The 27,969-nt window shown below is 43.3% G+C and overlaps 1 protein-coding gene across 1 annotated transcript; it reads left to right on the top strand.

Annotated features, from left to right (window-relative positions):
• The first annotated feature begins 523 nt into the window (after positions 1-523).
• FAM83F (family with sequence similarity 83 member F) lies at positions 524-27,633 on the top strand. The gene is made up of 5 exons (XM_082241301.1): positions 524-4,414; positions 15,319-15,486; positions 17,562-17,683; positions 18,225-18,931; positions 24,873-27,633. The coding sequence occupies exons 1-5, from the start codon at positions 3,866-3,868 to the stop codon at positions 24,935-24,937; spliced, it is 1,611 nt and encodes a 536-aa protein (XP_082097427.1). The 5' UTR covers positions 524-3,865; the 3' UTR covers positions 24,938-27,633.
• The last annotated feature ends 336 nt before the right edge of the window (positions 27,634-27,969 follow it).

Raw genomic sequence — 27,969 nt, 5'->3', positions numbered from 1 at the left:
TCGCATCTTCAGGTTTATTGCCTGCTGAAAAATAAGGTTTAGCTCCATCCCTGTTCTGTATTAGATAACTCAGAACAGATGGGTAGAGCCTTCCACTGAACAGAGGGTAGTGGAATTAGAAGCATTTTTGCCCGTAAGACTTTAATGGCCACTTCGGAGCCTCTCTCTCACTACTTATGTGCAGCTTTTATTTATGTTAACATGGAATGGAGAGCAGAAGAGACATTTATAACTTACACGTGCATTCTTTTCCATGTATGTTTTACATTCAGATTACAAACTGATTTAGGCAAAAAAATGTTGAAGTCTCGTGCGTAAATGTTGAAGTCTCGTGCGTAAAAAGCCTTGTGCCATGGGAACAGCTCTTCTTTCTTCTTCTTCTTGCCACAGCGTTGTTTGGTGGGACTTGGCAAGTTTCATTCACAAAGACCCCGCAAGTCCCAGACTGATTACTGAGATCATATATAGCTGTCTCCCATTAGAAATCAGGCAGGCACTATGGTTTTTCGTGCGTGGTTAAAACAATTTTATTTCAGGAGGCTTTGGCACTATGAATGGTTTAATATTTTTATTTCCTGATATTTTGAACTACCGTATGTTGCAAATTTTGTATGCCCTGTATTTTTTTCTTGTAAGCCTCTTTGAGACTGTAGTCCTGTACAGTGTGGCTCATGGTGAAATTGGGGATCGGAGACAGGCTTCCAATCATCCACAGCTCAGTAGGGAAGCACATGCCGCACATGCAGACGGTTTCCGTTTCAATCCCCGGCAACTCTGGTTGGAGTACCAGGGCTGGGGAAAACACCTGTCTCAAACCAGACATATAATACTGGACTAGACAGTCCAATGCAGCTTTCATATATGTTCAAGCTGCCACACATCTGAAGCTTAATGGGAATACTTTTACAAGAAGTGGGAACAGGACAGGTTTTGGCCTTCTGTCTCATTATTTGCATACAATTAATTTATGTGAACAATCCCTCTTAAGTCACTGGGTCTAATTACGTGCAGGCGGTGAAGCACACCTGTATGGAAGACATAAGCCCAAGGTTTCTATGAACTTCAAACAACAAAATAGTTAAATTAGTATTGTTACTCAGTCAGAAGGCTGCCATTTTGGTTCATCTCCGTTTATTTTTGTTTTAAATTATTAGGGCTTAACCAGATGACTCATTTAAAACATACTTCTGTGGCATCTTTATGGCCTTTATGGACAGTCCAGCAATCCTATATTACAGGGTGAGGTGCAATGTAGGGAGCAAGAAGCAGAGTGTGTTGAAATGCTAGAAAAGGGGAGGAGGAAAAGGCCTATAAAACTAAGCACGGGGAAATCATGGTGTATTGAAGGATGGCTTCTCTGGTTTAGGCAATGGTACAGCAGTCATCCTCTAAAATTTAACAGGAAAACATAGGAAATAGACTATATAACTCACAAAATGCCATTAGACTTAGAGACAGGAAGAGTTGCATAGTTCATCACTAGTGACAGAGCAGGCATTAGCCAACCAGTGACCTGATACTTGTGCAACTACATTCCACAATGTATTCACAATCCAAACAAAATATATTTCCGTCACCAATGGGAAAGGGGGAAATGCATTTTAACAATGAGTTAAACAATGAGTCTGCCTTGGGTTACCGTAATTATTGGAAAAATGAGATTTCTGTTGTATGGAAGCCCCTAAGTCACCAAGGGTTTGAAGATTCATTGGCTACCCTCACCTGGTTTAGCTGGCAAGTCAAAGCTGTTTCCTGGGGTGTGGCCACTGTCGCACGTGTACAGCTTCTAGGAGCCACAGGTGAGAGCTGAGTGGAGGGTGGACAAAGGTGGACCCCAGGAGCACAGTATGTCCCCCACCAGAGGTATCACCCCTCCTCTAACACCCCATACAACACCACAATACATTATATTTCAAGCAGATGACAACACAAATGTTTGTTTCTTATTGGACAGTATAAAAGAAAATAGAACCATAAGAACAGTTAAAAGCAGCAGTTTTAAAGGCCTGGAGCACAAAAGTAAGGAACAAGATATTGATCTCACTGGCTTTAGTAGAAGCAAAAGCTGTTTAAATGCATGCCCCCCCCCCATCCTGTAGGTCCAATCCAGCATGGTTAAATTTGGAATTTCCCTTTTGTATTGGTACAGTCACATCTATTTTCTTTTAAAAGGCAGACATACAAAGTGATGCTCTCTAGCTATCTTGCCATAAAAGTAGACTGTTAAGAGATGGCCTAAGTGTACAATGAATGCACACTGCAAATAAGCACACACTGATGCACTAGTGCCACAGCAAACATATTTGACAAAGTACAAATCTGTACTATAAATTGATTTATCAAGCACATTTGCCGCCTTACCAACCTTTGCCATGTAATTCATCTACCTCTCGATTTTTCCTCTCTACTGAGCACCCTTGTCAGACAGCCCAGCCATCTAGGTTGTTAAAAATAAAACAAATAAATCCTGCAAGCCAAAATGTTTGCTATTTTCCTCTCTCAATTTTTCATCATCTTTTCCTAAGAAATATTACTTGTCCAACACATGCAATGAGCAGTTCAGCTCAGACTCCAGTCTGACATGATACTATCCCATCAGAGCATTTTACACTGTAAGATAAAGATAGAATACCTTTTACCCACCCATAGAGGGCAATTCCTCTCACTTCTAGCAACTGTAGTGCCATTAAAAATCACAGAACACTTGGGGGGGGGGGGCAGAGTGCAATCCATCAGGAACTGAGCTCTCCCACACAACAATACATGCATGGCACTGCTGTACCAGGCGGTACTATTGACACAAGTGACCAAATTGTTCCCTTGTAACTGCGGTGAGACTTACATAGAGAATCCTATAGAATGGCTGCCATAAAAATAACAGGGCAGACATTGATCTATTGGACTGGAGTACTTTTAATAGTAGTTTCTGCTGTTATGCATTTCTTTAAAGAAGTCATTAAAGGATTGGATCATAAACAAGAAAAATGTAATAAATAGTAATTATATAGGAGGCGTTATTGTTTTCATTTGTTGTTACGCTATGTATTTTTGTGTTTTTATATTGTAAACCGCCCTGTGATCTTCGGATGAAGGGCACTATAGAAATGTAATAAATAAATAAATAATAAAATAAAGATACGCTTCTACACATGTCTACTCACAAATTACTTCAAATGATTGGGACTTACTCTTGGGTAGGTGGGTACAGGATTGCAGACTAAAGCAAACGCCAGAATATCACCGGCAAAAAGAATTTAAGTTGGGCCCTGGATTTGATTTTCTCCCTTCCACATGCTTTTTTTCCTTTTGTGCTGTGTCCTTTTGACTGCACTAAGCCTGCAGGCAGGGACTGTCTTTGTTTAACGGATTGTATGCCAGTTGCTCTGGGTGCCTTTCCGGCTGGCAAGCAGGTTAAAAACACTCTCGGGTCGACAAGTAAATAATAAAATATGAACTGCTTTCATGCATAACACACCCACCCACCCACCCCACCTCTTAGGACAGAGCTCTCCTAAATTGGCTTAACACAGAACACGTACAAAAATAAAGTACAACTTCACATTACAAGAAGAGCAGTAAAAGTAACAGGCCAGACAACAATTGAATATATGAATTAAATTTGGGTGGTGTGTGGATGTCAGCGTCCCTCTAGTCTTGGCCAAAATAAGAAGTCAGAAGGGGCGAAGTCAGGCTAAAAAAAGCCCTGGAGCGCAGCGGGGCGCGCTTGGCTTCTCCTTCCCTTTTTGGGTCTTCCCACGCGGAGCAGGAGACGCGCGCCTCAACCCGCGGCCCTTTGCTGACTTCGCAGCTCCCGCGCAGCGCGTTGCTGGAGGCGAGCGCCGGCCCAGGTGAGGCGAGGCGGGACATGCCGGCTCCTCCCCTCCTCGCCGGACTCCAGGTGTCGTTGGCAGCTCGGCAGTTGAAGGAGCCGTGGCTGCGGCGGCGGGGCGGCGGCGGGAGAATGGCGGACTCTCAGCTGCTGTGCCTGGACGACGCTCACGTGAACGAGCGGGTCAGCGAGCACCACCCGCGCTACTACTACAGCGAGGAGCAGCGGAGGGCGCTGGAAGTCCTGCTGGCCAAGGGGGAGAAGGCGTACAAGGAGCGCCTGAAGAAGGACCAGCTGCGAGACTTCCTCTCCAGCCGGGAGCTGCAGGCCTTGCGGGGCGGTTGGCGCGCCTACGATGCCCACCTCGAGGGGGGCAAGCCGGTGGTCGGCCCTTCGGGGAAGCCCCTGTCCTTGGCTTACTGGCCCGAGAGGTCCGACACCGAGATCCCGCCGCTGGACATGGGCTGGACCAACACTTTCTACCGGGGAGTCAGCCGCCTTGGGCTGTATACGCACCCGCGCAAGGAAGACAACGCGCCTCACGTCAAGCAAGTGGCGCGCGAAATGATCCAGCAGGCGCAGAAGGTGGGTATCTCGCCTGGGAGACCCTCGGAGGCCGCGAGGGGAAGGCGCGCCTCTTCGGAGGCCTCGACAGCCGCCTGCTTCGTGCCTTTAGAAGCGCGGATTAAGGGGGCCGCGTCACGTCTGAGTGTTTTTAGGTGAAAGGGGACTGAGGCGTCAAGAGGAAACTTCTTACTTAGGGCAACGTTCGTTTTCAGCTCCTCAGGGCCCAAGGCCGCTTCTCCTTCCGTAACAAACAAGCACTTGCGCCTTTCTTCTGCTAACAGGCAACTTTTTAGTTTATTTTAAAGGGTTGCCTTTCTCATAGAATTGTAGAGTTGGAAGGAACCCTGAGGGTCGTCTGGTCCAAGCCCCTGCAAGGCAACGCAGCCCAAGGGACCTCATAGATATGTCTTATTATGGAACGACCCAACTCCACAGGACAAGCCCCAACATGGTGTTGTAGTGTCCTGTATTTTGAGTTTTTCATCCAAGAAGTTCCTCCATTATGCAATGTGGATTTCTCCTGCAGAATATATGCAGCAATCACATGCCCTCTTCAGAGGAAGGGCACTTGATAATAACCATAAATCTACAATCTGTTGTGCTCTCCTCTTCAGGTCACGTTGAAATGAATTACAGTTGTACAAGTACTAACCAGTCATTGTTGTGCCCTTCCTGCTTACTTTGTTTTATGGCACTTTTATCCTTACTTCCTCTAATGGGTTTTCCCCATTTCCTTAATACCTCACAACACTTTGTTAGGGTGGGCCTAGAAGTGGCGAATGGCTGAAGATTATTTAGTGAGCCTGGCTGCGTAGAGACTTGATATTAGGTCTTCTAAGTCCTCACATCCTCACCATACATTTAAAACACTCTTTACTATCAGACTATCACACAGTCCTGGCTTTCCTGCAAAGAATCCTGGGAACTGTAGTTTATGGGTGCTGTGAAGTGTAGCTCTGTGAGGGGTAAAATATAGCTCCCAGGATTCTTTGGGGAAGAAACTGGATTATTTGGAGTAAATGATACTCCAGCCAATACACCAAGGACTGCTGGGAAAAAGAAACAAATATTGGGTGAAAAAAATTGAAAATATAAAATCCAGCAGCTACTCACACATATCTCCACTGCTTTCTCTGTGTTTTAGGATTGTGGTGCGTGTATGTCAAGGACTGCATCCTTACTTGTTAGTCTTCTATTGGGCCACAGTCTTAGACACACTTAGGGTAAATAAACTGAGTTTAGTGGACTTTATTTTCTTGTAAATAGGCCTAGCCATGAGCAGACTAAGTCATAAGACATTGGTCATAAAAGGCATTTTTTTATATAGGGAAAATCCTGGAAGTTTTGAAGAGCACTGAAGTAAAAGACAGTCTGAGGAAGTGTGAAATATAAAATAGGTTCTAGACAGGAAAACTGGCTGAAACGTCCTCTTTAATAGAGGGCAACTACCAACTTTAAGGGCACCCTGCAAATTACTCAGAAGTAAAATTCCTAGACAATTTGCTTTAGTATGTTTAAGAACTTCCTAAAATTATAATAACTGGTACTTAGAGGAGCCAATTTTAATCATTATGACTTCATTTGAAGGCTCTAGATTCTGTTTTGACTTGTATGGCGTTAAAATACCACAAATGAACTTAATATTTCTACTACATTTGTAGTGTTGTTGGTGTTCAAAGTGTCATACGTGGTTCTCCCCACCACCTTTGATACTCTCACAAGAATCCCATGAACTCCACTAGACTGAGAGAGTAAGTCTGCAACCCTGTGCACACTTACTTCAGTAGATGCTGTTGAATATGATAACACATACTTCCTTCCCTAGAGACACCTGAGTACAGTAGAGACTACTGCATTCTGTCAGAGATACTGTACAGTAGTTGCAATATTCCTTCATTAAGGAGGGAATTGAACTTTCTGATCTCCAAGGTCCTTCTATTTATTACAATTCTATTCTAAACACAGGGGCGGGGTGGCACTGTGGGTTAAACCAGTGTTTCCCAACCTTTTTTGGGCAAAGGCACACTTGTTTCATGAAAAAAATCTCGAGGCACACCACCATTACAGCCCCGTGACGTCAGCGCGCAGCGCCACGCCGGGAGGGACATGAATTGCTAGCAAATTACATAATCACCTCCTTGAGGGCTGGCTCATCTTCTCCGAAGGCAGAACCCCATTAATTAACAGCACAGACTCACACCATAGCCAAGACGAGGGGGGAAAACCTCAGTCATGCACAGTCATGCACATGTGGGGGCTAAATGAGGACGAAGACCGGGCAGAGAGCAGGGTTCAAATCACCCCACCTGGCCAGGACAATCCCTGGGTGCTCCCTTGGGCCACTCGCCTGACCCACCTCGCAGGGCTGTTGTTGCGAGGATAACACGGGGAGAACCACGCGCGCCCCCGGGAGCTCCTTGGAGGAGAATGCAATGCACGAAATATATGAGAGGCGACCAGGTTTTGCAGGTGAGGGGCCCCCGCCAGCCTCCGCTTCCAACACCCGGCGCAACGACGCCGAAGTTTCCCCCCGGGCTTGGCTCGGGGAGCAGCGCTGCTCCCCCCAGCTCCCCTTCGCCCTCCCGGCTCTCTCTGCCGCCCACTGGGGACCCCCCTCACCTGCCAAGTCCGGAGCGCCGGTGGAAGTTGCATGCATGCATGCAGGGCGCCGCGTTGCCATTGCATTGCACTGCACTCCATGCAACGCCTGCACGCATGCATTGCCTTGCACACCCGCCAAGGGGTCTCCCCGCGGTCCAATGCGTCCCCTCCGGGGCGGATGCAGCATTGCAAAAATAAAAAAACCCCGACACAGCCCTACCTGGGGGGCAGCCTCCGCCGCTCCGCCTCCGCGGGGATCCCCGGGCTCCATCCTGCCGCCCGATCTCCGCGGGGGCGCAGGCAGGCTTCACGGGGTCTGCGCGGAAGAGCCCATGCCCGCCCCGGCCGCCGCCGCTGCGCTCATTCCATGGCCGGGAGAAGAGCGCTTCAAACAAAACGCCCGGCCCGCCAGGCCACGCTGGGAAACGTAGTTTGCGCACCCCGTGTGGGCGCGGAGCCCAAGGGCGAGGGGACTGCGGATCCCGGCAGCCCCCGCGCCGGGGACAGAGGGGGAGAGGCCGGGTGCAGGGAAGGAGGGACGGGTGGGCGAGCGAGTGAGTGAGTGGCAGCCGCCAAGCCTTGGCCGAGAGCCAGGAAGGGCCTCCCCGGAGGAGGAGGAGGAGGGAGGCGCAGGGAGGGAGGGAGGGAACCCTAGGGGTCATCTAGTGACGGCGCCCCAATCGAAAATGTGACTTTAAAAAAAATATCTTTCGAATTTTTTAATTTTTCCCGCGGCACACCAGGCAACATCTCGCGGCACACTAGTGTGCCACGGAACAGTGGTTGGGAAACACTGGGTTAAACCACAGAGCCTAGGACTTGCCGATCAGAAGGTCGGCGGTTCGAATCCCCGCAACGGGGTGAACTCCCATTGCTCGGTCCCTGCTCCTGCCAACCTAGCAGTTCGAAAGCACATCCAAGTGCAAGTAGATAAATAGGTACCGCTCCAGCGGGAAGGTAAACGGCGTTTCCGTGCGTTGCTCTGATTCGCCAGAAGCGGCTTAGTCATGCTGGCCACATGACCCGGAAGCTGTACGCCGGCTCCCTCGGCCAAAAAAGCGAGATGAGCGCCGCAACCCCAGAGTTGGCCACAACTGGACCTAATGGTCAGGGGTCCCTTTACCTTTACCTTTTTATTCTAAACACATGAGTGGATTGCGCTGGCCCAGGGTCACCCGTTGACATTGATGAGTCTGAGCAGACATTCAAGTCCTGACCTTCTTGATACTAGGAACATAGGAAGCTGCCTTATACCAAGTCAGAACCATTGGACCATCTAGCCTGTACAGTATTGTCTATACTCACTGGCAGCTCCTCTGCCAAACTTTCAGGCAGGAGTCCTTCCAGCCCTACCTGGAGATGCCAGAGATTGAACCTGGGATCTTTTGTATGCAAGGCAGAGGTCTACCACTGAGCTAACCCAAAATTCTAACCACTACACTACATTTGTGCTACTCATGTAGTTAAAATTAAACTGTATTCCATAAAAGTATGAGTACTCTGATGTATGTGTTTTGTGGATAGCAGTCTTAGGCCTAAATACTGAGCATGCATTGCTTACTCAGCTTCACATAAGACAGAATAGTAACACCTCAGACATCCTTTTCCTGGAGACTGTCAGGATTGTGTAGTAAGTATTCTATTCTAATTACACAATTGTTAGTATAGAGTTCTAGATTAATTAATTCATATGAATTTTAAAGGTGTGATCCAATATGCAATTGTATGTACAGTACATGAAAATTACTATTGTATCCACCCTTGGATGTGTAATCTTGTTTTAATTGGTTGGTAGCCAAGCCATATTCAGAGTAGACCCACTGAAATTAATGGACTCAATTTAATCTAATTCCATTCCATTAATCTAATTCCATAACACAATAAGCAATGATAGGAGAGAGTTACAGCCCAAGATAGGAAAAGAGGTGGTAAGGAAACACCTAAGTACTTTAAAGGAATTCAAATCTCCAGGGCCTAATGGGCTGTACCCAAAGGTACTAAAGGAGCTTGCAGGTGTAATCTCAGAGCTTTTGTCTTTGAGAATTCTTGGAGAATTGGTAAGGTCCCTGCAGACTGGAGGCAGGCACATGTTGTTCCCATCTTCAAAAAGGAGAAAAGATTCCCTTTACAAATATGTTCAAATGAAAGTATTATTCACCTGTGAGCTCCATCATTATTGAGAGTAAAGGTTCTATAAAGTCTTAGATGAGCTATACTTTTGCAGTCATTCAACCTCCAGCCTTTAGATACTTTTAGCTGATGTCAGGGAGGGCAATTTGCCAAACCTTCGAGTACCAGCAATCCAAATGGGTAAGACTGGAGGTCTTACAGTATTTGGCAGTGGAGCCCCAGGCTTAAGAGATAACTTATTTGCTTTTCAAATCCTGCTGTTTCCATACACAGGTTCAAAAGTGCCAGGTGGAAAGATGGAGCAATAATTTGTTTAGTTATCAAAGAGATCTCAGCAAACACCTTATTCCAAAAATCAGCCAGCCCACATGTGCTTATATGTGCCAACTGCACAGCAGCCCCTCCAACACTATGAATATGTACCTGGGTGCACAAAGGAGAGCTGTCGTTGAGTAAGGTACTAACCATGTATCAACCTGAAAGAGGGCTATTGAGTTTGAGACTACAAACTTCTGTATGTCCCAACTGGATTCCCACCATAACTTTTGACTCTGGGCCCCAAAAGAGACATTATTAAGGAATTTTATAAGTACAATATAGAGACCAGTGCCTGTGTCATGTCTTTAACAGATTGTTCAAAAGGAGTTCATTACCTAGTGTCATCTCTTTTAGTAGTGGGACTGATGAGAAAGGACCTCAGTTGACAGCCCAGTAGCCAAGGAAAGGTTTTATCACCTCTGTATGGTTTCATATCAGCTATAGAAAGGGAACTGTTTCTGTAGAATAACTCGTTAAGCAACATAGTTTACAGGATTTCCATGACACAATATCCTATGATATCCCTTTGTTCCTAAAGACTGGATGATACTGTAGTGGTTTAAGCAAGGACAAGCCTGGTGCTAATTAATATCATTGCCCATTTAATCCAAACCTGAAAGGTCATTAGAGAAAACATGCTGGTTATCCATGTCAGGATCTAAATTTGTACAAACCTGGCAATGGATATACTATGTTCATGACTACAGTGTATTATTAACTAATAAACTAAGGCCAAAGTGGTGGGACCACCATTGCATCTGCAGTCGTGCTGCTCATTGTGGCCATGGCAGAGGGTGGGGTTGGGACCCATTTGCTGCACCAGCTCCTGGCTGGTGTGTGATGAGGCCTGGTGCCATTGAGTGGCAGCAGTAAGACAGTCTCAGGATCTAACAAACCCAAAGCCGGCTTAGCCCTGCCCCCTCCTCACTCTTGGAACATGACAAGGAGAACAGGGCTGGGAATTCTTAGTACCTTTTTCTCTGCCTCCTGATTATTTTGATCCTTATTCAATTTTCCTGGCTTCCTTCTCAAGTGTTGTTGGAGGCATTTCCAGAGAGCTTTCAGTGTCAGGACCTGAGAGTATTGTTCCATACTTGTTTAGACAAGTGAGGTGCTTTTAACTCTTGCTTGTCTCTGCTGGGTCTATACAGTGGACTGGGGTCATTGTAGGCTGTGCCAGACATACTTTGGTTTCTCATGGGCCAGGAGAGTGGAGTTACTTTGCCTTTCCCTAGGACACTGCATGCTTCCAGGGACCTTCTCTGATCTTATAATTGAGACTGAGTTCCGCTCTGAATGGAAATTCATTTATTGCAGCTAATGCAAAAATAAACAGTATGCCTCAGAAATTTTCAGAAGCCAGTAAATGCAAAGTAAAGTTCATGGAATGAGTTCTTTTCCATTAACTGTGCACTGATGAAGTTTAGTGTTATTAAACGGGTGCTCAGTGAAGCCTCTGTGTATCTCTTGCCACTTCATTAGTAATCAAAATAAACTCGAGATGCCTTACCATGTCACGTAAGTGGTCTATCTGGCTCAGTTTCCTCTGCACTGATTGGTAGTAGCTCTCCAGGGTTTGAGACCAGAAACTTTCCCTCCCCAACCCAGAGGTGCCAGGAGTTGAAGGTGGGACCTCATACATGCAAATCATGTACTTTACCACTGACATATTTCCCTTCATTGAACTCTGCCATTGAAATTAAAAATCTGCTTTGTAGCCATAGATACATATATACATAAGGTTCCTGCCTGCACATTGAGATCTTAATCAGAGTGGTGTGTCTGCTTTCGAGGTCTGTGAGGTGGGCATTCACAAGAGATAGGGCCTTTTTCAGGGCTGGCCCACCCATGAGGCAATGTGAGGCGACCACCTCAGGCAGCTGCATCCACAGGGGCAGCAGGCATAGCCTCCAAGGACTGTATTGCCCGTACCAGCTGCTGGTTGGATCTGTCATCTGTTCAGCAGCGCCCCCCCCCCACATGCTGCCTCTATAGTGGCCTGTTGGTCAATAGGAGGTGCTGCTGGTCTTCTTCCATCCTTGTTCCTGATGTAGATCTTCACTTACTCCTTTTTCCCTGACTGGGAGGAGGTGGCACCACTTTGTGATTTGCTTCAGGTGCCAAAATGTCTTGGGCTGGCTCTGCCTTTTCTGCACTGGCTGCATGCCTTTGGAACTCCCTTTCAGTAGAACTGCAGTGGGCAGCTATACTTCAGGTTTTAGGGGAGGCCTTAAAGACTCATGTGTTATCATAAGTAAACCCCACCTGCGATCACTGGATGGAGACTGGAATATTATGTCTGAGTCTGTTTCCACCTTCTGTGAATGCTGTTTTATTGTTGGCTTTAGTAAGAGTTTTTATATAGATGCTATGGAATTTTAAAATGGAACACATTAACTCTCAGTATACTCAAAGGTTTCCTCTTCAGATTTTTCAGTCTCAGGTCTGCTCATCTGATGCATGACCTTTTGGCTACACAAGTCTCCTGGGAAGCAGACCAGTGGCGAAAAAATGTATAGGATGTATACATGTATGTTACATGAATGTCAGATGCAGCTAAATTTTTCATGGCTTTAAGAATGGATGATTTGTAGATTACAGTCTTAGTGAAGTACTTGAAAGCATTGGGGAATTGCCTAGAGTCAACTTGGATACCAGGAAAGGCTGCATCCTTCCTTCAACTCTATAATTTTTCCAACTCTTCTCAATTTGCCTTCTGTTGGAAATGGGGCTTAATATTTTCCTCTGAATATACCCTGTCATTTGAAAACCAAGCCCTCTTTCCATCCCCATATTGTTTCTGTCTCTTTCTGTCGCCTGCTCTCCCAGTGCTATATAATATCTACCACTGGAGTAATCATTCTTGCTTGAGCCATAGCAATGCTTTGCAAGACTGTATATTTCAGCCACTGATACACTGGTTTACAGTGTGTTCATTTTAATAATGTCAATATTTTTTGCTGGCTTTAAAAAACGGGAAAATCTCCACCCAGCAGTCTGAAGGTGGTTGCGTTTAAGAGAGTAATCGGCTTTCTTAATAGATTGGCATCTGTCTGTCTCGTGAGACAATGGAAGAGTGCGCCTTCAGAAGTGAGGTCAAGCTGTTGGAGAGTTACAGCGCCTGCTCTGGCTGTAGAGACTAATACAGAAGAGACCTGTTTTGTTACAGCTGGGGCAGATGAAGGCGTCCAGTTGTGCTGATGCAGGAGTACTATGGCATTTCTTCTTTCTGCGCTCCTCCCAGCGTTCAAGAGAGCAATCAGCTTTTGTAATAACTGCTCATGTTACCACATCCTAAGGCTCTTCTTTACTCCTATAGAAGCGTTGAGATGTTCGCTGCCATTATCTGTGTTAAAGCGCGAGTCCTATGAGGAAAGTTTGGAGGAGTTGGGTGTGTTTAGCCTGGAGAAGAGATGATTAAGAGGTGATATGGTAGCTTTCTTCAAATTCATTTTCTGTTGCTCCAGAGGGTAGGAGCCAGCAGGTTCAAATTACAAGGGAATTTTAACTCAACATTAGGAAGAACTTCCTTAACAGTCTGAGCTGCCATAGAGAGAGGTGTTCTCTCCCTCGTTAGGGAATTTTAAACAGAGGTGTTGTAGCATTGAATTTCCTTCATTGGCAGGGGGTTATGCTAGATAACTTGTGAATCTCTTCTACCTCAATGGGTTGTGGCCAGTTCTGTGCAAGGGCATACGGAGTTTCACCAACCCCCTTGATCTGATTTTGAGGAAGCGGGGAGGGGTTGGAGAGGATAGGACAGTAGTCTGTTTTGCATTGTTGGAATACAGTCCTATGGTGATCTTAAGTACAAATGTTACATCACAGAGTTTGTGGAGATAAAATAACTTGGTCTACACTTGTAGGCATATGCAAGTAATTTTTAATCTGAGCTGTTTTTGGGAATTGAGGTATGTTAAGGAATACCATAACATCTGAATATCCTAAAAGAAAGCCTTGTTTTTACCTGCTGCCATAAACTCACCACAAACAGTCAGGCAGGTGAGACAGAGACCTCCATTCAGATAACCTTCAAAATAATGTTTTGGAGAATTGGGATTCCATTCCCTCTGATATACTGCTAACATGCTACAGAAGGGTACAGTTCTGCAGTGAAGAGGAAGCTGAGAGAGGGAGTGCTGGATTACTTTCATTTGAAATTTGTCTTCCTCCATTTGCTTTTGTTGATTTATCTTCCAGATTATCTGCCATCCTGTTAAACATACTGATTCTATTATACCTCTTGTGAGAGGCATGGCCTTTACAAAATGTGTGCTGTTCCACCACCAAGCTCTAGTTAGAGTTGCACATAATCTAGAAAGGCTAAGTAATTTAGCTATGGATGCAGAATAGTACATTGTTTCTCAGTCCTACGCCCAAATACATAAAAAGAGATGGTGGCCTTTGTTGTAAGAATCCGGTGATGCAGGGTACATCAAAAACCCCAGAGCAAAGAAAGAGGGATCCTATTTAATAAGCAGTGTCTGGGCTCTATGACGCTTCCAAGTTCCAAGGTAATGCATTTCCTCAACAGGTAATGTATGTAGCAGTGCAGATTGGCCTCTAGGTCTGTAGAGCACCTCCCTGTTTCTCACTTGTTCTTGCTGGCCCTCTAGTCTGCTTGTATAGTCCTGTCTTCATTAAGGGGAGTATTTAACAAGTTCCAACCTTTCTGAAACCCAGTTGACCTCCATCAGGATTGGCAGCCCTGCAAGATTTGCACAGGCAAGACTTCCAAAGAAAATGCCTCTAATTTAGAAGGAGAACGCAGCTAATGGCAATCTGCCCCAAAGCAGGACTAATAAGTAGTGTTGCTAGTATTTGAGTTCAAACAGTTTTTGTAACACAAACCTGAACAATGTATTTTAGATATTAAGGATGGGCCAATATAGCAAAATAGATGCTCATTCAAATAAGTATTACTAATCCAAAAATAGTGTGGTCTATCTGAAAAACAAGTGAGCTCATGTGCACTACACTTGGGTATAAGTCACACTGAATTCCACGGGACCTATGCACACATGTATATAGAACTTGTATAAGAATCCTCTTAATGTCACGTATCACTATCCAAAGATAGGAAAGAAGCAATTAAAAAACCCTTTGGGGGGGCATACTTTAAAATCTCTTTCCACTGCAATATGGAACCAGTGGTATTCATTTCTGAGGCCTCCACAGGAAGTTCAGACTATCTGTCCATCTAGCCCAGTATTGTTTGCTTTGATGAGTAGTGGCTCTCAGTCCAAGTTCTTTTGCATTACATACTACCTAATCCTAGGAATTGAACTTGGGATCTTCTACATGCCTAAGCATGTGCTCTACCGCTCAGTTATGAACACCTGCATTGGTGGAGCTCATTATTACCATTAACGGCTAAAATGATCAATTGTAACATTCCACCTCATTGAGAGGGTGAGGACTGTTAAAAAAGGGAGGGGGAATATTTTGATTAAATCCTGCATTGGGGGTTGACTATGATTCCTATCAGGTGGATGAATACTAGATTGGGTTTTTGGGAGTGGGTGGTTACGTCACTTCTAGAAAATGGGTCAAATCATTGTGAGAAGTCAGGTCATGCAGTTTAGATGAGAGCAAATACAGTGTTTTTCAGGCATTACTCAACATGGAACACTCAATGAAAACCCTAGGGTGGCTCTGAACAAGAACTAACAAGCTTTCTTGTCTGTTCAGGCTGTAAAAACCACGCTGTCAAATAATGTACTCCTGAATATGTTGAAGCATATGCTTTTCATAGCGTGTAGCGTGTCATGGGTGTATGTGATAAGCCCTGGTGGCATAAGGACAGAAATCTCTGCCTTATTGCAGTATTGCTTTTTAAAATAACTGCTTGTTCTCTTTCTGTTTGTGGCCAGATCATTGCAGTAGTCATGGACCAGTTCACTGACAGGGACATCTTCCGGGATATCGTAGATGCATCATACAAGCGTCGGATCCCCGTTTATATAATCTTGGACGAAGAAGGCTCTAAATTTTTCCTGGAAATGTGCAAAGGCATGGAGCTGAGTGATTTCTATATCCGGGTGAGCTGATGATGTGCACTGTGATTAATGAGAATCCTAGCTGAGAGGTATCAAAGCACAGTTTTAATATAAATTTTGAGTAGATTGAAGAATTATTGTATTGATAGAGAACTTGATTCTTTCTTCACCTTCTGTTGCCACTGATCACCTAGCCAGGTGTCCCCTCCATCTTCTCTTTGTGCAGTTGGTTCTTCCTGTCTTAAGTGTAAAACCTTGCATTTGTCCCTATTGGGATTCATTATTAGTTTCTCCAACTGTTAAGGTCATATTGAATCCCAATTCTGCCTTCTGTGGAATTAGCCATCCCTCCCAGTTTGGTGTCATCGGCAAATTGGATGAGCATCCCTTCAATTCCTTCATCCGAGTCATTTATAAAGATGCTCAATAACAACGGGCCCAGGACAGAAGCCTGTACTTCCCCACGTGTCACTTTTCCATGATGATGAGGAACTATTAATGAGCAGTCTTTTTGTGTGGTCTTTTCACATTTCATGACTTTATGTACATCTTGTTGTTCATGAATTATTATTTATTTATTATGGAATCAGTCAGTGATTTATTGTATGGTCACAGACCCATTAAAATTATTATAAAATTGTTACGTGACTTACATTGTAAGCGGGGTTGAACACAAGTCACTTCTCCACCTTCGCTGGAACCTTTGTCCTCCAGTGAAGACGCAGGGTGAATTGCTGTAATCTTAATAGGACTCGAGCAAAGGTTGCAACGTTTTCAGATAGTGGAGTACCACTTTATGAGCCAGCCTTTCCATCTTTTCCTTTCCTTTTTAACATGAAAGAAAGGCAAGCTTCTATACTCAGCAGCAGCTGCCAGTTGCTTCTAAAATTGTGGTTCCCAGCAATTTTGTATGAAAAGAAAGATGGAGGTCCATATGTGCATTAGGATTTATTATCACTGGCCCTTGCTTCTGAATAATTTTCCTCAGCATTGCTGCCTTAGCTGCAGTGCTCTGTAATGCTCTGGTATTTGCTTCATTCTCTCTGCAAAAAAAAGGGGGTGCGGATTCTTTCTTTCTTCAGTTTAAACATTCTCTGTAGATTCCCACAAGTTTTATTGCATGAAGAGGTGCTCTTGCTTTCTTCTAAGACTGAATAGCATCTTTGTTCACGGACTTTCACCTTTATAGATCTGGTCAGCCTTTTGCAATGCATGGTCTCTGATCCTCTGTTCCCCCAACTGTTACATTTGAATGTCCATTGTCTACTTTTGCAGAGCTGTTCAGAGGAATGAAGTAAGAACTGTCAAGCACTTTTTATATTCAGCATACTATGGAAATTATTATTGTTGATAATCATCACCACTTTTTTTCAGGTACAAAGAACCTTCCCTAAATTAGGGTGTTCCTAATCATGAAGGTTCTCATTCTTCACCAGACAACTACTTTTCAAGGCTCAAATAAGTTTACCTTTCTTTCTTTCTTTCTTTCTTTCTTTCTTTCTTTCTTTCTTTCTGAAGACGGTTAAGAAACTTCAGCTGGTGCAGAATTTGGCAGCCAGGTTGTTCACTGTTTGGCAAGATTGTTTGAGCATATTATAGCAATCCTGGCCCAATTGCACTGGCTGCCAGTTAGTTTCTGGGCCCAATTCAAAGTGCTGGTTTTGATCTATAAAACCTTAAAGGGCTCAGGACCAAAACACTCCAAGGGGCAGCTCTCAGCATATGAACCTACCCAGACCCTGAAATTATCATCTGAGTCCCTTCTTTGTGTGGCTCCTCCACAAAGAGCAGAGAGTGGCAACACATGAACAGGCTTTTTCTGCAGTGGCTCCCTTGTTGTGGAATGTGACTTCATAAAATATCTTTAGGCTCCAGGCAAAAACATTTATCTGTAACCAGGCCTTTGGCTGATTAACATTCTATGACCTTTTACATGTGTTTGTGGGAGGGGAGGTTATTGGTTTATTTTAATTTTATTATGTATTTTGGGTTCTCATTTTGTCTTTGTGTGTTGTGAACTGCTCTGTGATCTTCAGATGAAGGGTACTATATAATAATAATAATAATAATAATAATAATAATAATAATAATAATACTGTTCTTTTTCTTTCTGTCAGAATATCCGTGTGCGTTGTGTGACTGGAGCTGGGTTCTACATGCCATCAGGGAAGATCCAAGGCAACTTGGCTACACGCTTCCTGATGGTGGATGGTGAAAAAGTTCTTACTGGGTCATACAGGTCAGTTGCTAATTCAGGGTGGGCATTCCTTTTACATATATAGCTACGCGTGTAACTTCCCCTCTGATAACTGGGACACAAAACGTGTCCTAATCCTTTTGTAACTTAGCTTAATCATTTGTTCTTAGTTTCACACATGAAGTCAGACCTTTGGTTCATCTAGCCCAGAATTGTTCTCACGTTGCCTATGTTTCTAAGTAAAAATGCACAAGATTGGGAAGAATGAGGGCAAAGCGGGATGTAGAAGGAATAAGAAACACAGAACAAAGGTAGAAAGGAAGAGAAGTATGTGAGCAATATGAAGCAGGATTAAGAGGGGAAGAAGGGACGTAAGAGAAATGATATACACAGAAATGACAAAAAAGTTTGACTGTCACCTGTCTATCTTCCCAGTACTTTTTCTGCTATGTGTGTCTACAAATTAACAAATGTACATGGATAATAAATATGCTTCCTGATTACTACGACATGTTTTCCTAGATGTGAGAGGGTAACTGTTTCTGATTGCAGTGCTTTAACAACAATATCTCTTGTTTGATAGTTTCACATGGACCTCATCCCACATAGACAGAAACATGGTCTTGTACTTGAGCGGGCAGCATGTGGAGATGTTTGATATTGAATTCCGTGAACTCTATGCTATTTCGGAGGAGGTCAACCTCTACAAGGAGCTGAATCTTCCATGCCCTTTCCGCCAAGGTGTTGGCAGAATGGGATTTTCCTCCTCTACAGTGGCCCGGAAGGCCATCAGCCCAAAGTATGGACTGGTAGTGGCGGTTCCCCCAGGGGAAATGATGCGCTGGGCCTCCCGCCAGAGGCATGAGTCACAAGGGACTCAAGAAGCACAGGAAGAAGAAAGTGAGTCCAATAGGCGACTACAAACTTTTCTGAATGACCTTATCACGGTGGAGCAAGTGCTGCCAGATATTGAGCCTCCACTTGATGACCTGAACAGAGGAAACCGGAGTCCTCAGAAACTATTTTCCCTATTAAAATCCAAATCCAAATCCAGGGAGTCCATCCGTGACCTCAGGAAGGATGATGTAGCCAATGGAGAAGCTGGTTCCAAACCAGTCAAGAGGTTTGGCAGTGGATTTTTCAGACGGGCCAAGCGGCCACCACCCTTCAATGCTGATGCCAGTTCTATTGCCAGTGATATTGCTGAAGACTTTGTGGTTGTGAAGACAGGAAAGGAAAGCCAGGCTAGCCCTCGCCCTGTCAGCGTCCGTAGTAGTGGGGCTAATTCAGGTAAATAATCCTGGGGAAGACTCTTTATTTTTTGTTTTTACCAACAAAATAGTTACTTTTTCAGGATTTTTTTTTTCAGAAAAGCTTGCCCTTCTCTATTCTGCTTTCAGATCCCCAAACTATACTGGGTGATAGACCAGTCAATGTATGGGCAGAGTGAAAGGAAGGCAGCTATATCAAGCATTAGTATAATCCTGAAGTCTGACACTAACCTCATCTGATAGCTTTGTTTCTAGATGAGTTTAATTTAGGGGGCTAATGGGATAAATTCACATTTCTCTCTCTTTCATAAATTAGGTTCGTGAATGAGGTATTTTGATTCCAAGAAGGAAGCAGATTGTCATTCTGTGTTGCGTGAGTGCAATGTAGGTTTATTAGCAAAACTGAGGTGCCTCATGCCACTTACCTTTATATGAATGGAAAGAGAGTTGCTGTGACAATCATGGAAGGTATTTGTATTCAAAATGCGCCCCTGGATGCACCAGCTGAGGCTTAAATAGACTCCTCTTATGTTGTTTGACTCTTTTATGAGACGCCTTGGTACATTTAATCTGCTTTCTTACACTCTGCAAGGCTGAAGGGTGAAATTCTGACGTCTTTGTTTTGTTAATAGCAAAATATTTTATCATGGGGTTAGGAATGAGACATGTCAGAGCAGACAGATCCACTCAGCATCTACCGTGTGTGTGTGTGTGTGTGTGTGTGTGTGTGTCCCTATCCTCTGATGAACAGAACCCCAGTAGGACACACTTCCCTTCCCTGGAGCTCTCATTTGCAGTGTGGTTTGGAGAAGGAAACAAGTGTTAAAATGAGACTCCAGGTGGGGTTTTTTTCTGCATTTTTCATAACCTCACATAAATGAGGCAGTATCCTGCCTGTCCCCTAAGCCCGCTGTGCATTCTAGAGGGGGGAATGTAGCAACAACCATTAAAAGGGTCTCTTGTAATAAGCTAAGCCAGCATTTGTGGAATCTTTATATGAGGCCTTTTGGAATTCCCTTACAACAATTCTTTCTTGTTTATAATTACTAGCTACAGTATGGCTTGCAGTTGTTTAGTCTTCTTAACTTTGGGGGGGAGGGAACTAACCTGTGGCCCTTCAGATGTTGATGGACTCCGGTTTCCATCCGCTCCAACCAATAAGGCCCAATGGTCAGAGATGGTGGAAGTTGCAGTGCAACAATTTGACTGATGGTCAGTTTTGTAGCTTTTAATGACCGAAGTCCTGTAGCTATTAACTACTTACTCTAAAGCAGACATGGGTAACCCATGGGCAGCATCTGTCCCTCAATACATTTTTGTGAGTCTCCTACTGCCCCCGCTCCCCATCGTATGCCAGTTTGGGGATGGAACTGGTTAGTCAAGTTTAAACAACAGCCTTGCTGTGTGTGCCAAGTTGATCAGACTTGACCTGAAACACTCAGTTTGGGAATCTTTTTTTGCACAAGGAATGCAAGGATACTCAGTTGAACAAAACCCCACAACCTGGCCTATTCCTTTGCAACGGAATACAAAAACAAATAACCAGACAAAAAAAATTTCAAAGCTTTTATTGCCTAAAATCAGTATTACGCAGCTTGGGACATTTCTTCCCCTGTGAAGAAAATGTCTGGGAAGTGGAGGACTAGAGATTGAAGTGAATGAATTACCCTATTTTAATACACAAAGGAGGAGAAAAATATGTACACAAAAAGAGGATCCTGGCTAGGGAGCCTCAAAAATAGGAAAAACAGGAACGGTAGGAAAACAAAATGCCACCATCACATGTTGTCTTTTGAAATCACTGCTATTCAATACTTTCCCAATTTGTAATCCTTTTGTGAATTGGTTAATCTCTGCCTTGGCATTGGGGGCTTATCCACACTTACTTTTTGCCCTGGTCTTTCCAGGCACATGTCTGCACTTTAAAGCTCTGTGTCCCAGGACCCCCCCTCCCCCCCACCCCACCCTGGAGCCTTCCCCATAATTTGGGTTTTCTGCAGATTGCTTTTTGCTCCAATTTAGCTTTGAAGAATGAATTTTTTCAGGGAAGGCTCTGGAGCAATAAAAAGTGTGCTGGAGCTTTAAAATGTGCACTGTGCTTGGAAAGCGCATAGCAAAAGTAAGTGTGGATAAAGCCATAAAAGTAAGATATTCTGTAGTCATATATCTCGAGAAGCAAAAGTTCTGTCCCATAGAATCCAGAAATTTGATTGGCTTGTGAAAACATTCTTCTCTGCAAAGATTCAGGTATGAATTGTCTCAGTAATGTTCTCTTCACCTGCATGGGAACATCCTCTATTTGCGTGGGTACAAAAATTTCTCATAGTAAAATAGCAAAAGTCTGCTTTTTGCCACCTTGCATCACAGGCCCAACTTGATGGTCTTCATGCTTCCTGTTAGCAAAACCCATTCACACACAAACTTGATGCATGCCTGTGGTTTCCAAGCAACTACTAAAGCTTGTCTATTGTTCTTGAGAAGTAACTACAGCTTCAAGGCTGAACATCTTACAAAAGCTAAGCTTCAAACTAGGTTACAAACACAGCTTTGCTAATAATGAAAAGATAGCATTGAATTTGAGAGGTTTTACACATTTAAAAAAGTATTATATGTAATAAAGAAAGAATATATCATAAGCATAAATGTCTCTAACCAGCATTAACTTCCTAGGTTACCAAATACACAAGTTGGCCCTAGTGCATCTGCTTGTTAGGGTTGCCAAGTTACTAAAACCATGTTTCAAGATGCATTTTAATCATGACACTCCTAATGAGTCATTTGTTTAAAATTATTGTTGACTCCAGGGGGGGTCTCCTGCTATGATGGCATGATGCCAGAAGGTTTTTTTGTGGGGGCCCCATATCCCCCTGAAATTTCAATTAAAATTAAATAATAGTCCTTTAAAATTAAATAAAAGATTTGCTGCCTGCTTCCATATAGTCTCCACAGGTGCTGCTTTGTCGAGTAAAAAAAAATTTTTTTTACTGAATATAGAACAATGAATGGTGATGAAATGATTTCAAATAATGTAGAATGGCTGATGTTAGTGCTTGGGAAGGCAGTTCTTGCCACGGCTATTTTGACCCTTAGGGTTGACCCTGGGTCAGTGTGGCCCTCAGTCCAAAAAAGATTAGCTACCCCTGCTCTGAAGTTAAATCTGTTCACTGTCTAGCCTATCCTCTAACAGTGGCCGTGTAGGATGAAATAGAAGGAGCTGCAGAACCAGCACAAACTGTGGAAGAGGGGAGAGCTGTGCAGTAGTCAGAAGTTTCTATACACGCCCCCCTCCACATCTCACAATCTTTCCAGGCAAACAAGAGGCACAGTCACAGTTCAAGTACCCATTCCAGCCACACTTGCCCTCCAGGCCTGAGCTTTCCTACCCCTGGATTAGAGACTTTGGTTTAATATTTGTATTCTGCTTTTCCAACAACAAATGTTGAGCTCAAAGCAGCTCACAATATTCACAGTAGCACTTAAAAAACAAGCATTGCAATCACTAACACCGCAGTATATAAATAAAGCAAACAACAAATTCATCAGAGCAATACAATTCAATAATTGGAATCCCAGAGGTGATACAGTATGTGAAGTTGTCTCAAAATACAATATACACTAAGCTGAACAATTTCAGATACTTCAGTAGGAAGGAACCCACTTAAGGCTGTCGAAACTACTAATCACCACAGTTCAGAATTTGCTCCACTTGCCTTTGCATAAATGTTTTATACTTGCAGCCAGTGCAAGAAAGAACTTTGTGTTTCACTGCCAATGGAGTAATCTATGGCAGCCTGAGAGACCTATGGCATATAGCAAGCTATAGTGAGAAGCCAGCCACATATCATGTATAAAACATTAAGCTGGCCACCAGACCTGGATGGTATTTGAGAAGATGGGAAATTGGGTAACAGGGCATAAGCTGTGCTAATATTTCTAGGTATTCAGGTACTGTCTTTTAACATCGAATGGTTATCACTCACAGTAACTAGAGTTTCCCCAACTGGAATATGCATGGGGAGGTTCCCAGCTGTTGAGGAAAGGAAATAGGAAGATGAGGAAACTCTGGTTGGATATCTTGAGGTTTCTGCCATTTTAGCGTGGAAGTCATAGAATCATAGAATCATAGAATCATAGAGTTGGAAGAGACCACAAGGGCCATCGAGTCCAACCCCCTGCCAAGCAGGAAACACCATCAGAGCACTCCTGACATATGGTTGTCAAGCCTCTGCTTAAAGACCTCCAAAGTAGGAGACTCCACCACACTCCTTGGCAGCAAATTCCGCTGTCGAACAGCTCTTACTGTCAGGAAGTTCTTCCTAATGTTTAGGTGGAATCTTCTTTCTTGTAGTTTGGATCCATTGCTCCGTGTCCGCTTCTCTGGAGCAGCAGAAAACAACCTTTCTCCCTCCTCTATGTGACATCCTTTTATATATTTGAACATGGCTATCATATCACCCCTTAACCTCCTCTTCTCCAGGCTAAACATGCCCAGCTCCCTTAGCCGTTCCTCATAAGGCATTGTTTCCAGGCCTTTGACCATTTTGGTTGCCCTCCTCTGGACACGTTCCAGTTTGTCAGTGTCCTTCTTGAAGTGATGGTCAGAAGCACACCCCCTTTTTTTTTACTGGAGTATGAATTGTAACACAGAAAGTTTATTTACATTTCAGCTTAATACATTTTGAGACCCTTCTTGGAGATGGGCAGTCTGTTTCTTTTGCGTTGAAATCTGCATAACACAAGACATGCACAGATTCAAACATTGTGTTTTAATTCACAGCAGAGAAAAAAATCATTTATCATTTGTAACATTTTATTAAAGTTAACCAGAGGGCATGCAGCAACCCCTAGTGATAAAACTAGAAAATAACAGAGGCCTGTATAGGTATATAATCCAAAGTGAAGGTTATTAAAGCTTTCTGTATGTTGAAATTTTTCATTCTGTGTTATGCAGTGAAAAAAGTTTTAGATTGTAGCAATTAGAGCACAAAAAGAACAGCTCAACTCAGGTGCCAAATGGGCAGGTTGATATAGTGTGTATGGAGGACCAGGGCTGAATCTAAAGCTTAAGTTTTGAACGTGGACCAGTGTCCTGGTACCTATCAACTAGTAATTTTACAGCGGACTATTCAAGTAAATAATGTCTAAATATAAGTCACATGAACAAAGTGGTACATGTGTGTGCATGCAATGCCTGGAGGAGAGCACTTCCTGGACTGGTTGCCTTTCTGCCTACTCACCCAGTTAGGGAATTCTCACTGGTATTGTCTGTGGCACACGGGGGGGGGGGGGGACGGACGGACTGGGGACTGCTTTTCCAGGGCACCAGCTAAAGAGGATGAGAATGGCAGGGGGAAGCTAGGTGGGAAAGCCAAGAGAAGCTACTTTCACCCTTAGCATCTGCTGCCTGAGGTGATTACCTCATTCTTCTTAACTACCCTTAATGTAGTTTGCAATTATCTAAGTAATTTTACTTTGAACAAGATGCATTTTAAAAAAGGTTTTGTTAATGTTGTGTCTAATAATCCTGAAAAAATGAATTGGCCTTCTCAATGGCCTTCATTTGATAACTGTATATATAATATGATGCTTAAATACTGAAGTTCTGCTTTATTTACAAGAACTGTTCAAATGCATACAAGTCTATAAAAGTATTAGTAATTAAACATGGTGCCTTGATGGTATCTGCACCTCTGTTAATAAGCTGAAAAGACCATATTTTGTGCCATAACGAAATTTGTAAATTAATTGGGAATAAACAATCAAAATAGTTTGAAAAATGCCTTCACTATGGAAACATTTCTGGAATATGTTTCCTGGGGCTGTAGGTGGGGATCATGAGTTGCAGAAGGGAAAAGGAAAAGTGAGAAGGTATGCCTGAATGTGTTAATTTTCTTTTTTAAAAGCACACTTGAAATCTTTTAATTAGAAACATTTGGTTCATTTTGTTTTTTCTGATACAGAAAGAATGAGACCAAGCTCCCCTTCAGGGGACAGAGCCAAACAGTCCAACTGTGTGGTGTCATGATCTGAGGAGAGCAGCGACGGGAAAACTGAGAACCCAAAGAGACAAGTGTGGCTGTGGAATATACAGCTGTGGGCTGATTTCAAACCTACAGTCCCAAGTTCCTCACGATGGTCTGTATCAACACTCTACTGTCAAGGTCGGAGCTGGTACATCCAGCTAAAGTGCACATGCAGAGTAAAACACATGACATGGAAGATTCCTATGTGGAGAGGTAGCAGCATGAATTAAATAACAGTGATAAGTGGAGTTTGGAGTTTAAATCTGTGCTGACATACATGTAGGGGTGCTTTCTATTTCTATGTGTTGCTTCTTAAATTTGGTTACAGACTTAAGAAGAACACGGTTATATTGTTGATAATTGTACCGTACTGCTGTTGATTTTGTGAGTCAGAAACACAAATCAGAGTTAAAAGGTAGAATCCAGAGAAGATGGTCAAAGCTGGGGATTTTGTATGTCTGAGGCAGTATTTCTCAAACATCCGAACATCTCCAATCATCTGCACACCTTTAACATTTACTAGATCTTCTGCACCTCCCATAACCTTTTCTGTAATTCTGATGTATGGATAGCCACCATGTGGCACCGGTGCTGGCAGTGACAAAGACAAGAAGGGGCTGTGGAATTGCTAGAGAAGGTCTGGGGGGCTCATGCTCCCGGCTATGGCACAGAGTTGGGCCTATGCTCCTGCTTCCTTCTGCTGAGCTGCACAACTCCCTACCTGGACTAAAACAGTTGTGAGCTGCATGTATATTGTACAGTGGCACTAGTTCAGAACCTCAGGTTCATGGCCCATATGCAACCCTTCAGGCCTCTCCATCTGGGCCAGACCCCTTCACCAGCCACACACCCTGCCAGACCTGCTTTGCCCCCTCCTTGAGGGTTTTTGTCTGGTTGGAAGGATGTGTCCTTGAAGCCTGCTGTAACAAACGTAAAATTAACATTCGTTGCTGAGTCCACCAGTGACATGTGGCCTCTGGAAAGTTGCTCAGGAGGTAATGTGTCCCCCTGCCCATCATTAATCTAATGGGACTTGCACACTTATAAAAATGCACTAAATTATATGGGCTGCCCCCACTTCCTCTGATGACTCCTGATTTCCATTGGGGGAGGGGTGGCCTAAGGATTTCTGTACGTGTTTGTGGCTCCTCTTCAGAAATCTATTGAGATTCCTCTAGGCAATGCAGAAAGAGTCAGTGAAATTGATATCCAAACCTCTTCATTCCATATAGAACTTGACATTTAAGCAAATTTTATGCCCTGTAATGGTTATTTGGATGAAAGCATGGGTCATAATGTCAGGTGATGCTTATTAAGGTGTGCAGGTGAGATTCTACATGATCTCTATTAAAAAAACACAACTTAAAAGATGCACTGATAAGAGTAGCAGGTGGCAAAACAATGCAAGATTGGTATAAATGAAATCATTTAATCTTCCCTTGCATCTCGTTACTTTTGTCCAGATTTATAATGACAAATGATTAAAAGTACCTAATTCAGTTCCTTATTCCAGCGCTTAAAAAGTCAAGGTTGTCAGTGCAGAGTCACACTACTTTATACAAGCCCAGTGGATTAATTCAATATACGGACATTTGTTTTCCAGACAGCTGTCCTATAGTCATTCTGTGGCTTTATGCTGCCTGAAACAGTAGCTTTCAAGCCCTACCAGAGGCTGTCTGCCTTTTTGTATCCAGCCTGTCTGTTACAGAATACTAATCAGCAGAGAGTGAGGTGCAGAGTTTGCCTTGTTTAACACACATGCTAGCTCTGTTTGAGAATGTTCAGTAAGAAATACGTCCAAGAGAAAATGTCACACACACTGTGCTGTCGAATTGCCTGCTGTGTCAGCTTTTATAGCAAGGGGTCTTCTAGAAATTGGATTACGTTTGGATGGCTGAGGGGTTACGGGTGGGGGAGCTCATGCCTAGCCAACCATCTATTTATTAGTGCTATTTAACATTGATTTAATGGTATGCGGGGCATGTGCTGTACTCTGCCTGGAAGCTGTTCATTACAGTGATTTCCCTTCCTCTGTACACATGGCTAGTTAAACTGGATTCCATGGAGATGAACGGTGTATTAAAACCGCAATGGTATTCACCCACTTCTCCATCTATATTCAGATGGCCAACTTTCAGCCAGACGTGGTATATGCACGCAATACATTTAACTTCCAAGTGGGATGATTGTACTTCAAAAATATATCAATGCAACCATTGTTGTAATAGTCACAGCCTCCGCCTTCACTCTGCTGAACATAAGCAGTTCACTTGTGTCAAAACTGCCTTGAATCCCTTGAAAAAGGTAGTCTGTTTTGATTTGGAGTAGCTCCAATTGAAAAATATGTACATATTAAAACATCCGGGAAAATTAATATTTAAAAGGTAATTTATTTTTAAAAACTAATTCTATATTTTAATTCCATGTGCACTTGCAAGTTTTTACAGGGCTCATTGATGCATTCCAAAAACTATAAATCCAAGCAGGTTTTGTTTTTGTTTTTAGAACAAGTCCCATGAATTGTTTCCATCTATCCCCAGATACTTTTTTTGTGGCTCTTGTATTTGTTCATGATCTTAAAAAGCCACTTGATTTCAAAAGTGTTTCATGATTGTGGATATGTATTTTTAAATGTGATGATACTTTTGTTGTTGTTGAAATGCAGAAACCACAAAATGAAATGAAACTAAATCTTGAACATCATGTTTTTCTAAAGCCACAGATAATTTGAAGGGACTGAATGATGTGTCTGAATGTTTTAACACCCGAATGATATTAGAATTGATGTGGTACTGGAATTGTACTTTAGAATGATAGTAATGCCCATTGCATTGCAAAGCAATTCAAAATATGCTTAGGTGCATACAGATGTGCATGCAAACAAGGCCTGAATTGTTTCTATTTGGGCCAATTAGTACTGTGCTTTTGCTGCAAACGCTAATGGTTTCCTCTGAACTTGACCCAGAAGATAAGTTAGTATATTTTAATAAAAACATGAGTGTGTTTTGATGATGGGCTTACCACTCAGGTTATG

This window comes from Podarcis vaucheri (genome assembly GCF_965113315.1).
Source record: "Podarcis vaucheri genome assembly, chromosome: 10".
NCBI classification, from domain to species: Eukaryota; Metazoa; Chordata; class Lepidosauria; order Squamata; family Lacertidae; genus Podarcis; species Podarcis vaucheri.
The sequence above is the reverse complement of the archived record's forward strand: the minus strand, read 5'-3'. Positions and strand labels throughout refer to the sequence as shown.

What these genes read in the sequence shown, in the direction of transcription:
- FAM83F (XM_082241301.1), top strand. Translation starts at nt 3,866, where the DNA reads ATGCCGGCTCCTCCCCTCCTCGCCGGACTCCAGGTGTCGTTGGCAGCT. An exon ending in TGATCCAGCAGGCGCAGAAG is followed by an intron (nt 4,415 to 15,318) that starts GTGGGTATCTCG and finishes GTTTGTGGCCAG; the next exon opens with ATCATTGCAGTAGTCATGGA. An exon ending in TAGTAGTGGGGCTAATTCAG is followed by an intron (nt 18,932 to 24,872) that starts GTAAATAATCCT and finishes TTTCTGATACAG; the next exon opens with AAAGAATGAGACCAAGCTCC.